Source organism: Oryza glaberrima, chromosome 10, assembly GCF_000147395.1.
Source record: "Oryza glaberrima chromosome 10, OglaRS2, whole genome shotgun sequence".
NCBI classification, from domain to species: domain Eukaryota; kingdom Viridiplantae; phylum Streptophyta; class Magnoliopsida; order Poales; family Poaceae; genus Oryza; species Oryza glaberrima.
The window spans coordinates 4,572,217-4,585,482 of record NC_068335.1 but is presented as its reverse complement, the minus strand read 5'-3'; the positions used below and the strand labels follow the sequence as shown (position 1 = coordinate 4,585,482).

The following is a 13,266-nucleotide window of genomic DNA, read 5'->3' as shown; positions in this document are numbered from 1 at the left end:
AGGTATAAGATGTTGATGAGATGCGGGCGTGCCAGTTAGTTTGATCTTGCAACAGACAAGATATGTAAACAACAGATAAAACAGCCGATCGGCTGACAAGCCGATGGAGTAATTTCAGCCGATAGCCGATATTAGCCGATGCCGATTCCAGCCGATGTTGATAGGGTTTTGAGCAATCGGCTATATATCCATTGTAGATAAATATATATAGACAATCGGCTGATGATAATAAAATATAACAATATTATAATCCAATAGAAATCACTCGGCTAATAATAATATGATAGGATAAGTATCGATCCGATAGTTAAAAGCACACATTGGCTAAATGTCCGATGTCATAAAATTCAATCGATTTAGATAAACAGTGAAACCTTGTTGCAATCGGCAAAATCTAACTTGTAAGTAATCTTTGTAAGCCGATGCAACGTCTAGAAAACTTATCGGCTAGCATCCCGATAAAACACTAGCATGAACCTATCGGCTTAACAAGATTTATATTATCAACAATAATTTAGTAGGTAGGACCTAACCGATGCAGCACGAGATTATAAATGATAGTCTAATACTCGATGAGCCGATAGATCTGTCTAATGTGATGGATATAAGAAATCTATTTATAACAGCATTGTGATTGTAGAGATATATCGGTTAAGACGGAAGATCAGACTTAACCAAGACAGTCCGAATTAAACCGATACATCTCTAAATACAATGTAATTAGAGATAGAATTGAGATATAAGGTAGACAAATATATCAAACAAACCAGAGCGATCCAAGAGATCGGAGTGATGCAGCCTTGAACAACACCAATATAGCCGATAGTATCACCAGGGCCGACGAAACGCAGGACTTACCCCTTCGTCGGATATGAAACTGAACTGATGCAGCCCCGCATCAGGTACCAAATTCCTCTGGTTGATAAGTAAAACCTCAGAAAAGAGGGTGGCAGTGCGCCGAGAGTAGTATTGATCGAGAGATAAATTACATTGACCCCGGATGTATATATTTCTACACATGGGTGGAACTGCTTATACATTTGTCGGGTGATTTTTAACAAGAAATCATCCAGATTTTTTCTACACTTAGATTTATATCCAACAGACTACAAAATAAAATAACTAATACAAATTTACTTATTCAACATCTTTATCAAAATTACAGTACACTTATATGTCATATCAACTAAATTTACATATGTAATTTTAGTTATATAGGACTGTAATTTTATATTTTAAATACTCACATGTCATATCAACTGAATTTACAAATGTAATTTTAGTTATATAGGAGTGTAATTTTATATTTTATAGAAAATAACGAATGCATATTTAATTACACAACATTTTTATCAAAATTACAGTACACTTACATGTCATATCAACTAAATTTACAAATGTAATTTTAGTTATATAGGACTGTAACTTTATACAATTACAGTATAATTACATTGTAACTTACATATAACTACAGTATAATTATAGTGTAACTTGTATGTAATTTCAATGTAACTTGTATGTAACTTTTAAAACACTGCTAATCATACGAAATAAACATCACGAGAGATCTCTCACCCGTATTAAAGTAGTATTATCGTTCAATCACTTTCGTTCTATACAGTGGCAAAGCTAAAAAAAGATGCGTACAATACCTCGCTTGGTTATAAGTGCCTTGCCCTAATCAGGTGCTAATCGGTAGGTTGAAAAAACGTCAAATTTTAAGTAAAAAATTTGACGACAGATTTATAGCAAAACTGCCCATGGGTAGATACTAGTCCTTGTAGGACAAGAAAGAAACTTTCCTAAAGATGAAAGAAAAACATAAAGTCCTTATCGGACACTAAACACACTTTCCTTAAGATAAAAAGAAACTAAAACCTGCCCAATTAATAGATAAACTGTCATTTCGCATCCTCCTTGATCTCAGACTTTTCTAGATAAGTTTCCTTTAATTGATCTTTACCCGAATCAATCAAGAATACAACTGTTGGCGATTGATAGTTTCCATGGTCGATTCTAGGACTTTAAAACCGATACTAACCCTAAACCTATGATTACTCTGGGCTTAACAAATTTTGCCATTAACACTACTATATTTAAAATCTCAGTTAATTTAGTAATTTTGAAACTAATGCATATCAAATCGTACTTGGTTTGGAGTTTCAATTATAGATTTGAGTGATTTGATAATTGAAATTTAAGAATTAATCACTACTATTTGTCCCCATCCCAATTTAGTTTTGTATTTAATTTACTAATTCTGAAAGTTAGAGGTTATATGTTTCTGAGTTTATATACTTTGATGTCTTGCATTAGAATAAAGTAAAAAAAACTATTGACTCCATATGTTTTCCTTTTGGAGTGTTTTACTTGATACAAAATTGATTTGGGCCCGTGTGATTCTTTTCTAATTTTTGGATGAGCTCATAGAATCGGAGTATGTTTCTTCGTAGGTGCAAGGAAATTATACGGAATACCTATGTGAATCCAGCAGTTGCAACACAATCATGGATCTTCTTAGTTAGATGCAAATGAACCTTTCTTGTGGATTATTGTGTCATCACCCGAATTAGTTAGCTAATTTACTCCTGGTAGTGTGGTTTCAATGTGGAACAATTAATCAAATTATAAACCAATCTGTTTGATAAATAAAATAAATTAATAATCTTGATTGTGAAAAAAATATACCTGACCTGCAAATTTAGGATCTCCAGGTTCCATGCATTGGCCAATCGGAATTCATGAAGGCATCTCCTGCTGTTTTTTCCAGAGTCATGTACACATGCAACCATTTGATGATGCCGTGAGAAATCAAGATTGATTGACAAAACAAAAAAATATATACACTCAAATACCAAATAGCTGATCGGGATGGAGTATGAAGGGCAAACCTGGAGCATCTCCTGTGGTTTTGCGCGCGGTGTTCAATCCCTATTGGTTTCTCGTATTGCAGATAGAAAAAGGTAGTCGATTATCGTTGTTTTAATTAGATGTATCTCCCAAATATTTGAGGGGCTTTTACATGGCCCACAATATTAGCTAAGGGTTGTTTTCTTTCATCTACGGTTGCTATAGTATGATCTATTAAATTAACGGACAAATGTTTCTAGTTACCATGAGAGCTCGAAGATAGTGGCCAATTAGTATAGATACTAGCCGTCAACCCGTGCGTTGCACGGGTTACTGTTGTTGATATCATAAATGCCGCTTAGATTATGTATTAAATGTATTTTCTAAAATTAGTGTGGCTTAAATTTTGTAAAAAACTAACATTGCGGCTTATATTGCATTATAAGAACAATAACATTGCCTACAATTCACTTAGGCCCCTTTGATTTGGAAGAAAAACAAAGGAATTTCGGAGAGTTTCAATTCTGTGGAAAATTTTCTATGAAAGCCTTTGAAACAAAGGATTGAATCCTATCATATCCTTTGGAATACCTATGGATTGATTAATCCGGTAGAGATTTTGGAGAAAACTTAGTAAGAGCTCTAACCTCTTTAGAAGCTTTCCTTTGAATCTGTCTCTATCATCCGATTCCTGCGTTTTTCCTGCGGTCCAATCAAATGGTCATTTCTCTGTTTTTCCTATATTTTGCAATCAACTATTTTGCAATTGCATTCTTATCACAATCCTTTGTTTTTTTTTATATTCCTCTATTTTTCCATTCATGCGATTCAAAGGGACCCTTAGAATTAATATTGATTAATCATATTAATCATAAACTACCAATAGATTAAATTGTCCATGATTTTTTGGATAGCATATTTATTTAACATAGAATTTTTATGCAATCGACGGTCGAGTTAAATCTTTTTGAGCTATCCGATGGCTAATATAATCGGCTAGTATAAAAAAATGTTCGGCATCTTAATTGGAATTTCATATGAAGATGTGAACAATTTCATATTTATTAATTTTAAAACTGGAATTATTAAATCTCAAATGGTGTTTTTATTAAATTTAAATTGAAATATTTATTTGCATATTTATTTGTCTATAAAAATATAAGTGATGCTAAGACATAAATAAATATCAACATTATTTGTGAAAGGAATGTATAACTCTTCATCAATCTGTGTCATGTTGAGGGCTAATAATTTTGTTGACGTTGGGATTTATGGCATCCCAGAGTTCTATTACACTGACTTTGACTTTCCATGTTTCCTTTCCACGGTTGATGCATGTCACATGCCACTGCAGTTATAAAAAAAAGACTGTTAAGTTATATTTGTCAATGTAACCATGTATTAAATTGACCAAAATCTCTACTATTATAAAAATTAAAGATGTTTTTGCCAATATTCTGGTACATCATCCAGTTGGTTTTAAGATCGTTTGCTTTTAGAAATACAGTTCCATGTTTGAGTTAGATTTTAAGCTCGTTTGCTTTTGAAAATATAAAAAAGAGTATAATAAGAAATCTCTTTTAAAAAAAACTATGTATGCTAACTTGAGATAAAGTCGGACTCCTAATGCAGCTCATGATTTTTTAAAAAAAATCCAAGCGAATTCCCACATAGAATTTTACCCTAACTAAACCGTATAACAATAATAAGATTAAAATAGCATTGACCCATTGCAATGCACGGGCATTTTTCTAGTCTAAACAAATTAAAAGAACATCAACAGTAAGCTATACGACATGACACATGGAAAACTACATATTAGTTCATAGAGTGCATTTGGAAAACATAGATCAATCTATGTTATCTACACAAAATCATCATTAGACAACTCTTTTTTTACTCTGGGAGTTTTGCCGTTGCCTGTTGGGAACAGAGACCTCATCCAACAGGCAAAAATAAGCACATTCAATATGCAAAAAATCAGCTAGTATTTCTACTGTGTACGTGTAGACCGGACATATAGACATAACATTTGAAAATTAAATTAAATATTTAGTTCATAGGTTGTCATCAGAAAAAATATAGATCATGAATCAAAATCAGAAACAGAACCTGCTAGGTCGATAGAATATTAAATAGCACATTCTATGGGCAAAGGATCAACAAACAATTCATTAATTATTTCAACAAAATCATAAATCGATTGTGTTTAATTTGATTACAAAATTCACACCAGACTTGTGGGGTTGCACTCGTTGGGATGGGCCTTTACATGCACACCTTGTGGTAGCGGAGCATGCAATTGGCGAGGATAGTCCGGCACCACTTATCTTGCTCTGCATCTGATCTAGTGGGAGGAAACCAAATCGAGCTGCAGCTTGAGTGCAGCTTGAGATCAGAGTAAGAAAGCTACATGCCTCTATTACAGATGCCATGATAGAGAGGTGGAAGCGAACCTTTCTTGTGAATCATGTTGATACGTATCTGAGTTCGGATGAGTCCTGATCGGTGTCATCTCCGACGGAAACTTAATCTTGATAGCGAAAAAATAAAACAGTTCTAGCTGGTCATGTATGCAGCGGATCCCTTCGATGGCAGATTCCATCTCGTTCTCGCTTGCTCCCATGTGTTCCAATGATCCCATCTGATCAATTAATTCGCTTAGAGATAAACCATCGATGGTGTGCTTGGAGATAAACCGATGGTTATTTAATTTTCCCTGAGTGCTGCAGTCAGTAGACATTGAAAAGGGCCCACATAGTTAAAGAGGCTTTTCAGTTTGGCCCAGGACCCACGATGTGGAATCCTTTTATCACGTTGAAATTGTTTTAATCTACGCTTCTAATTATACAACTAATCTAATAGATGGCCAGATCTTTCTAATTAATGTGAGAGCTCCTAAAAAGTGCCCAATTAATATAGGTATAGATAGATGGTGTCCAATTAGTATATAGATGGATAGATGGGTCGCTTGGGCGGCTAGCTCGGCAACGATAACACCTCTTCTGCAATGTGGGAGCTGTTGTGTCGCTTTTGTGTTTAGTTTGGCGTCGACGTCCTGTGTTTGGGCTCCGCCATCGTTGTTAGTTGTGTAGCGATGGGTTTTAGCCGGTTTTCCTGTAATTAACCGTACGGATGTATGGTTTTCGTGCTCGATTTTTCTTATAAACTGGGTCAATTCTCTTCTTCTAATTATAACAGTGGAACAAAGTTCTTAGGTTTAAAAAAAGATAGATAGATGGATGGATGGATGGATGGATGGATGGATGTAAAGAAGGTTTTGTGATATGTACTCAATAAATAAACTTTTCTACTATGGACAAGTATTGGAAGGTCTACTTGGCTGTGTTCGCATATGCTGGTTCCCAACCCAAATAGTACGCACGGAAAACAGAGCAATCCATTAGCACGTGATTAATTAAGTATTTACTATTTTTTTCAAAAATGGATCAATATGATTTTTTAAGCAACTTTCATATATAAACTTTTAAAAAAACACACAATTTAACAGTTTGAAAAGCGTGGCGCGGAAAAGGAAGGGGTGTTAGGAACTTGGAGTTCCAAACATTAATAGGATAGAAAAATGTCGGTATCGAAAAGCATTTGGGCTGATATTTCTCTCGTTTGTAATCAAGCTGCAGTGTGTTCCTCTCTTATTCCCGATGTTGGGCTTAATTACAGTCCAACTCTTATTCCGTCTGTGACCAAATAAAGCCCACATGCCCAATGTGAGCAAGGCTGGCCTCTTTTTCTTTCTTCTCCTCAGCCTTCAGCTCAATTTGCTGTATCTGGTAGAACTGGCTGAGTCCTCCAAACTTGACCAATAAAGGTAAATGAAGCCAGTGATACACGAATGAAATTTATTACATAAACTTCTAAAACGTTTATTTAGTTGTATAAACGTGCGTAGCGCATACGAATAAAGACCAAAATAGCACAACATGGCAGATTTTGCTGACTTTGATATTTATTAGGATGCCACGTATATAAATACTTGTTCAGCAATCCATAGTGTACGTCTATTGTACATATAAATATAAATATGTCTATAAAAGGAAATATAAGGGACACAAATACAGAAAAGATAAAATAGAAATCCTACATATAGTTATTTTTCAATAGAACATGCGTAATGCCCCTTGTCAGTATGCGTGTGGCGTCCTAATCAATGTTCACCTCAGCAAGATTAGCCATGCATGGTGAACTATTTTGAGCTTGATTCATACGCACTATGTACGTAAGTTCATGTAGCAGAATGAGTGTTTTACAAGTTTTTCCTAGATTACACCTACTTATAAGTTGGTGTACCACCAATATAATTTACTCACACTACTAAAAAAGGCAAATAGGTGTCGCCACTATAGGTGCCAGCACACCAAAAACCGGCACCTATAATGCCTTCCCCGCCCATGAGTCCATCCCCACGCACCACATATTCAAAAACCGGCACCTTTATCTCTAAATAGGTGCCGCTTTTTAAATAAAACCGACACCTAAAACCTGTGTCCGAGAAAGGTGCCGGTTCTAGACCCAAAACCGGCACCTTTAATTTTCTCCCTCCCACACTAGCCGTTGGCGGGCCCCACAAATAGGTGCCGGTTTTGAGACAAAGGTGTCGGTTCTCAACCCAAAACCGGCACCTTTGTTTCATTAGTGTTTTTCATGTCCGACGGTGTGCCCTACACAAAGGTGCCGGTTCTTGGTATTACAAGTCAAAGGTGCCGGTTCTCGATCCAAAACCGGCACCTTTAATATTCTCCCTCCCGCACTAGCCGTTGGTGGGCCCCACACATAGGTGTCAGTTTTTTGTATGACAAGACAAAGGTGCCGGTTTTTGGTCTAGAACCGGCACCTTTCTTCTAATAGCACTTTTCATGCCCTACACAAAGGTGCCGGTGGGAATACAAAGGTGCCGGTTTAGGTCTAGAACCGGCACCTTTGTTCTAATAGTGCTTTTCATGCCCCACAAAAAGGTGCCGGTTTTTTGTCTATAATCGGCACCTTTCTTCCAATAGGGCTTTTCATGCCCTACATAAAGGTGCCGGTTTGGGAAGACAAAGATGCCGGTTTTGGGTCTAGAACCGGCACCTTTGTTCCGACAGCAGTACTTATACTCCATCCCTTGCCACTCGAGCTGATTGAGCAAGAAGGGGAGGAGGTTTTGCTCTATTTTTTTGTGGTATTTGGTTAAAGATTGAAGCCTAAAGGTAAATATTCATTATTTCTCCCTCCGTTTAACTCTTCATTGTTGATTTGAATTGTCTTGTGCGTATGCATGTAAAATACGATATGGGTGTTGTTTTTAGGAATAATTCTTTTTATCTTTTTTGTGTCTACTGTTGGATGAAATGCTAAATTTGTGTTAATGTTTTCTTCCACCTACGTCATGGCCGTTACTCAAATTAATGGTTGTCAAACTATGTTAAGGCCACGAAAATATCCATTGATAGCAATATCCATTGATAGCTTGATTTATCTCAAATTTATGTTAGGGGTGCCCATCGATCCGCTAGAGGAGGTGGAAGCGGTTTTGCTCGATTTTTCTTGGGTTTTGGTTGAAGATTGAAGCCTACAAGGTAAATATTCATTATTTCTCACCCCGATTCACACCCGCTCGTTGAATTGAATTGCCATGTGGTAATACATGTAAATGCACTAGTCATTAATTTGTATGGATCCATAAGTCATTCGTAGATCTATTCTCGGGTGCTATGCTAAATTTGAATTAATGGTTTTTTCAATCTATGCCATCATCGTTAATGTTTCACATTAGCCAAATAATTTTTCGCATTGACGAAAAATAGAATTTTTTTTATCTTTTCGTTAGCCATGACTATCTAGTTAAGGTGACGTGGGTGTGTGCAAAAACCTCAATTTTATCGTAGGGTAAAATGGTCATTCCTCGTTGTTTTTACTCTAATGTGCTTGTAAATTATGAAATCTTCATTGTTTTTTTCCTTCACGGTTTGTAATAAACGATAATAATCACAGGTACCCATTGGATATAATGGATCTAGAATGGATAACTACAGCGGATCGTGACTCTGTGGAGTATTTCAGGGGAGTAACGGCTCTCGTTGCCGCGGCCACCAGCACAAACTCAGTCGATGCACTAGAATATATTTGGTGTCCATGCCATGATTGCAAGAAAGACAGACAACTTCCAGCTCAGCGGGTCCATTCACATCTCCTTACAAGGGGTTTTATGGACAACTTCCTTGGCGAGGAGGATCAAGGGGAGGGAAGTGCCGGCAACTGTCACGGGCATGATGCAGATGTCGGCTACAAGAAGGAGGACCAAACATGTGTCGATCACGGTGAACCAAATCTAGATCAGATGCTGCGCGACGGGGAGAGATTTGACACTGATGATAGGGAATATCACAAGTTCACAACCATGGTGAAGGACTCCAAAACTCCAATTTACAATGGATGTAAGGCGGAGCACAGCAAGCTCCAAGTGGTCCTATCGCTGCTTCACCTAAAGGCAAGCAACGGATGGTCTGATAAGAGCTTCACTGAGTTGCTAGAGCTCTTGAAAGAAATTCTTCCTACGGACAATGTCTTGCCAGGATCAACATACCAAGCCAAAAAAGTTATATGCCCCCTTGGTCTTGACATACAGAAAATTCACGCTTGTCTAAATGATTGCATTTTGTATCGGGGTGAATTTGCAGATTTGGAGCAATGCCCGATATGCAAGGCTTCCCGCTATAAGTGTGGAGACGGGGATGATGAGGGTGGAAATAAGAAAAGAGTGCCGGTGAAGGTCGTTTGGTATTTTCCAATCATCCCCCGTTTGGAACGTATGTATGCAAACAAAAAGCATGCCAAGCTGATGCGTTGGCACCACGAAGAGCGTAAAAAAGATGGAATGATACGACACCCAGCTGATGGGTCTCAGTGGAGAAAGATAGACAGGAAGTACCAAAAAGAGTTTTCTCACGACATCAGAAATGTGAGGATTGCACTAAGCACTGATGGCATGAACCCGTTTGGTAACATGAGCAGTCGTCATAGCACATGGCCAGTGGCTGTAATTATCTAAAATCTCCCTTCCTAGCTCTGTTTGAAGGGTAAGTACATCATGATGCCACTTCTGATTCAAGGGCCTACACAACCTGGCAACGATATCGATGTGTACTTCAAGCCGCTGGTAGAGGATCTTCGTACACTATGGACGGAAGGCATGCGGATGTGGCATGCGTACAAGCGAGAACACTTCACATGTCGGGCTATTTTGTTAGGGACAATAACAGACTACCCAGCACTTGGAAACACGTCGGGCCAAACGGTGAAGGGCATGAAAGCATGTGTAAGGTGCATGGCCCAAACAGGAGGCAAGTGGCTGAATCACTGTCGGAAGACCATGTACATGCGCCATCGGAGGTTCCTCAGGCAGGATCACCCGTACCGCCGAAATAAAAATGCTTTTGATGGGACGGTGGAAATGGATGGACGTCCAATTTTCAGAACCGGAAGTGAGATCTTGGCGGAGGTGAAGGATCTCAGAGTTGTATTCGGTAAAGGGAGCGGAAGCACATGTGCATCCACATCGAGCGGTGAGACCCCTCTATTCAAAAAGAAGTCTGTCTTTTGGGATTTGCCATATTGGGAAGACCTGGATATTCGTCATGCGATTGATGTGATGCACGTGGAGAAGAATGTGTGCGAAGGCGTGCTCGGGGTATTGTTGAACACACCTGGCAAGATGAAAGACACTTTGCAAGCACGGAAAGATCTCGAAGACATGGGCATCAGGAAAGAGCTGCATCCTCAGGACAGAGGAAATGGCCGCTACTACCTACCTCCGGCATGCTACACTTTTAGTGCTGCAGAAAAAACGAGTATGTTGGAATGCCTGCGGGGTGTCAAAGTCCCATCCTGTTACTGTGCGAACATTAAGAGACTAGTTAGCATGAAAGATAAGAGGTTGGTTGGAATGAAGTCACATGACTGCCATGTTCTTATGACGCAGCTGCTACCGGTCGTAATCAGGGCTATCCTTCCAGAAAACGTCCGAGACCCAATCATCAAGTTGTGCCAGTTCTTCAAAGCGATAAACCAAAAGGTTATCGATCCGGCTTCATTGGGCAAGCTTCAGGAGGACGCGATTCTCAACCTTTGCCAGCTGGAGATGTTGTTCCCTCTCTCTTTCTTCAATATCATGGTGCATCTGATTGTTCATCTTGTGGAACAAGTAAAGATCATAGGTCCAGCATATCTGCATAGCATGTGGGCTTTCGAGAGGTTTATGGGCATCATAAAGAAATATGTCAGGAATAGATCGAGACCCAAAGGCAGCATCGTCGAGGGTTATGCAACAGAGGAGGTGGTCGAATTCTGTATAGATTACATGGATCTACAACCTATCGGTGTTCCTCTGTCCCGTCACGAGGGCAGGATGCTTGGAAAGGGAACATTAGGTCACAGGAGAATTTTTGCCCCTGATTGACAAACCATAAGACAAACCCATTTTGCAGTGTTACGACAGTCAGCTTTGGTGGCTCCGTACGTGGACATGCACTTGGATGTACTCCTTAGAGACAATCCCAGGAAAGGAGCAGCATGGCTTGCGAAGATGCATAAACTTCAATTTGGGAAATGGTTGATGGAGTACCTGACAACTGCAGACATCGATGGTGCCCTTTTTTCTTTATCTCGGGGGCCATCCAACACAATCCACACGTACTAGGGCTATGATATGAACGGGTATACCTTTTACACCAAGGCCCAGGACAACAAGAGTACAAATCAAAAACAGTGGCGTGCGCATCGACGCCTACGATGACGGTGGCAACAAGCAGACTTATTACGGTTTCATACAGTCAATCTGGGAGTTAGATTATGGAGCCCTCAAAGTCCCTCTATTCCAATGCAAATGGGTCAAAATTCCAAGGGGTTTGAAGATTGACAAGCATGGAACGATCATCGTTGACCTGAATGATGTTAGCTACAAAGATGAACCATTCGTGCTCGCAAAGTCCATTAAACAAATATTCTATATCAAGGACCCATCACTCGTGAGGCCACGTCATGTTGTACTTAAAAATTTTAGACTTACAATCTTTTGACTTAGGAATTTTAAACTAGGTATATTTTGAGTTAGGATATATATGCAAATGTTTAGGATTTAAAGATAGGAATTTTTGGATTTACGAATTTTGACTTAGGCTTGTAGGTTTTTATATGTTGTGATGAATGGCTTGTAGGTTTTTATTTGTTGTTATGAATGTGAAAGTGAATGTGAAAGTGAAAGTGAAAGTGAAAGGTTGTGAATTGTGATTGTGAATGTGAAATGTGAATGTGGAATGTGGAATGTGGAATGTGCATTGTAATTGTGAATTGTGAATTGTGAATTGTGAATTGTGAATTGAATTGTGGATTGTGGATTGTGATTGTGATTGTGATTGTGATTGTGATTGTGATTGTGGAATGTGGAATGTGCTGTATGGATGTGGGCTGCAATTTTTTTTTGACCCAACAAATAGGTGCCGGTTTCGACCTCAAAAACCAGTACCTATTTAACAATCACGTGGCAATTTGGCTTAAACTGGCACCTATTAGGACCATATAGGTGCCGGTTTAAAACCGGCACCTATTTGACAGCCACATGGCATTTTGCTTGAGAACCGGCACCTATTAGGACCATATAGGTGCCGGTTTTGAGTTTAAAACCAGCACCTATTTGACAGCCACATGGCATTTTGCTTGAGAACCGGCACCTATTAGGACCATATAGGTGCCGGTTTTAAGTTTAAAACTGGCACCTATTTGACAGCCACGTGGCATTTTGCTTTAGAACCGGCACCTATTAGGACCATATAGGTGCCGGTTTTGAGTTTAAAACCGGCACCTATTTCCTAGAACCGGCACCGATGACAAGTATCATCAGTGCCGCCTCCTTTGTGCCGGTAAGGAAAACCAGCACCTATTAGGGTTTCTGAACCAGCACCTTTTACCCTTTCTATAGTAGTGTCAGGGTAATACATCAAATGCAAATCTAGTTTGTCTATAAGTAAGACATGTTTAGTTCACACCAAACTTTCTCAAACTCCTAACTTTCCATCACATCACATCACATCCAAAACTTTCCTACTCACATAAACTCCTAACTTTTTTTCCAAACTATCAACTTTCTCCAAACTTCTCCCCAATTTCAGGAACCTATCAACTTTCTCCAAACTTCTCCCCAATTTCAGGAACCTATGATTTATATATATAATATACATAAATGCAGAGACTTTCTAACTTCTCGGCAAAAGTTTGACATGTCACGCTCTCTAAAACATGGCATTCCGAACAATGCCAGTTGAAAAGTGAAATTAAGCTTCTAAAATTGGGAATGCTGATGGGCGATCGATCGCTATGGGGATGGGGTAGCAATCGATCCCCTCCCCCCTCCTTCCCTCCACC

At 38.8% G+C, this 13,266-nt stretch overlaps 1 protein-coding gene across 1 annotated transcript; it reads left to right on the top strand.

Moving 5' to 3' along the window:
- Window positions 1-9,055: 9,055 nt before the first annotated feature.
- On the top strand, window positions 9,056-11,305 carry LOC127752685 (uncharacterized). Its single transcript, XM_052278087.1, has 3 exons — window positions 9,056-9,284; window positions 9,528-9,848; window positions 9,960-11,305. The coding sequence occupies exons 1-3, from the start codon at window positions 9,056-9,058 to the stop codon at window positions 11,303-11,305; spliced, it is 1,896 nt and encodes a 631-aa protein (XP_052134047.1).
- Window positions 11,306-13,266: the final 1,961 nt, after the last annotated feature.

What these genes read in the sequence shown, in the direction of transcription:
- LOC127752685 (XM_052278087.1), top strand. Translation starts at nt 9,056, where the DNA reads ATGGACAACTTCCTTGGCGAGGAGGATCAAGGGGAGGGAAGTGCCGGC. An exon ending in AACTCCAATTTACAATGGAT is followed by an intron (nt 9,285 to 9,527) that starts GTAAGGCGGAGC and finishes GTGAATTTGCAG; the next exon opens with ATTTGGAGCAATGCCCGATA. An exon ending in TGATGGCATGAACCCGTTTG is followed by an intron (nt 9,849 to 9,959) that starts GTAACATGAGCA and finishes TTCTGATTCAAG; the next exon opens with GGCCTACACAACCTGGCAAC.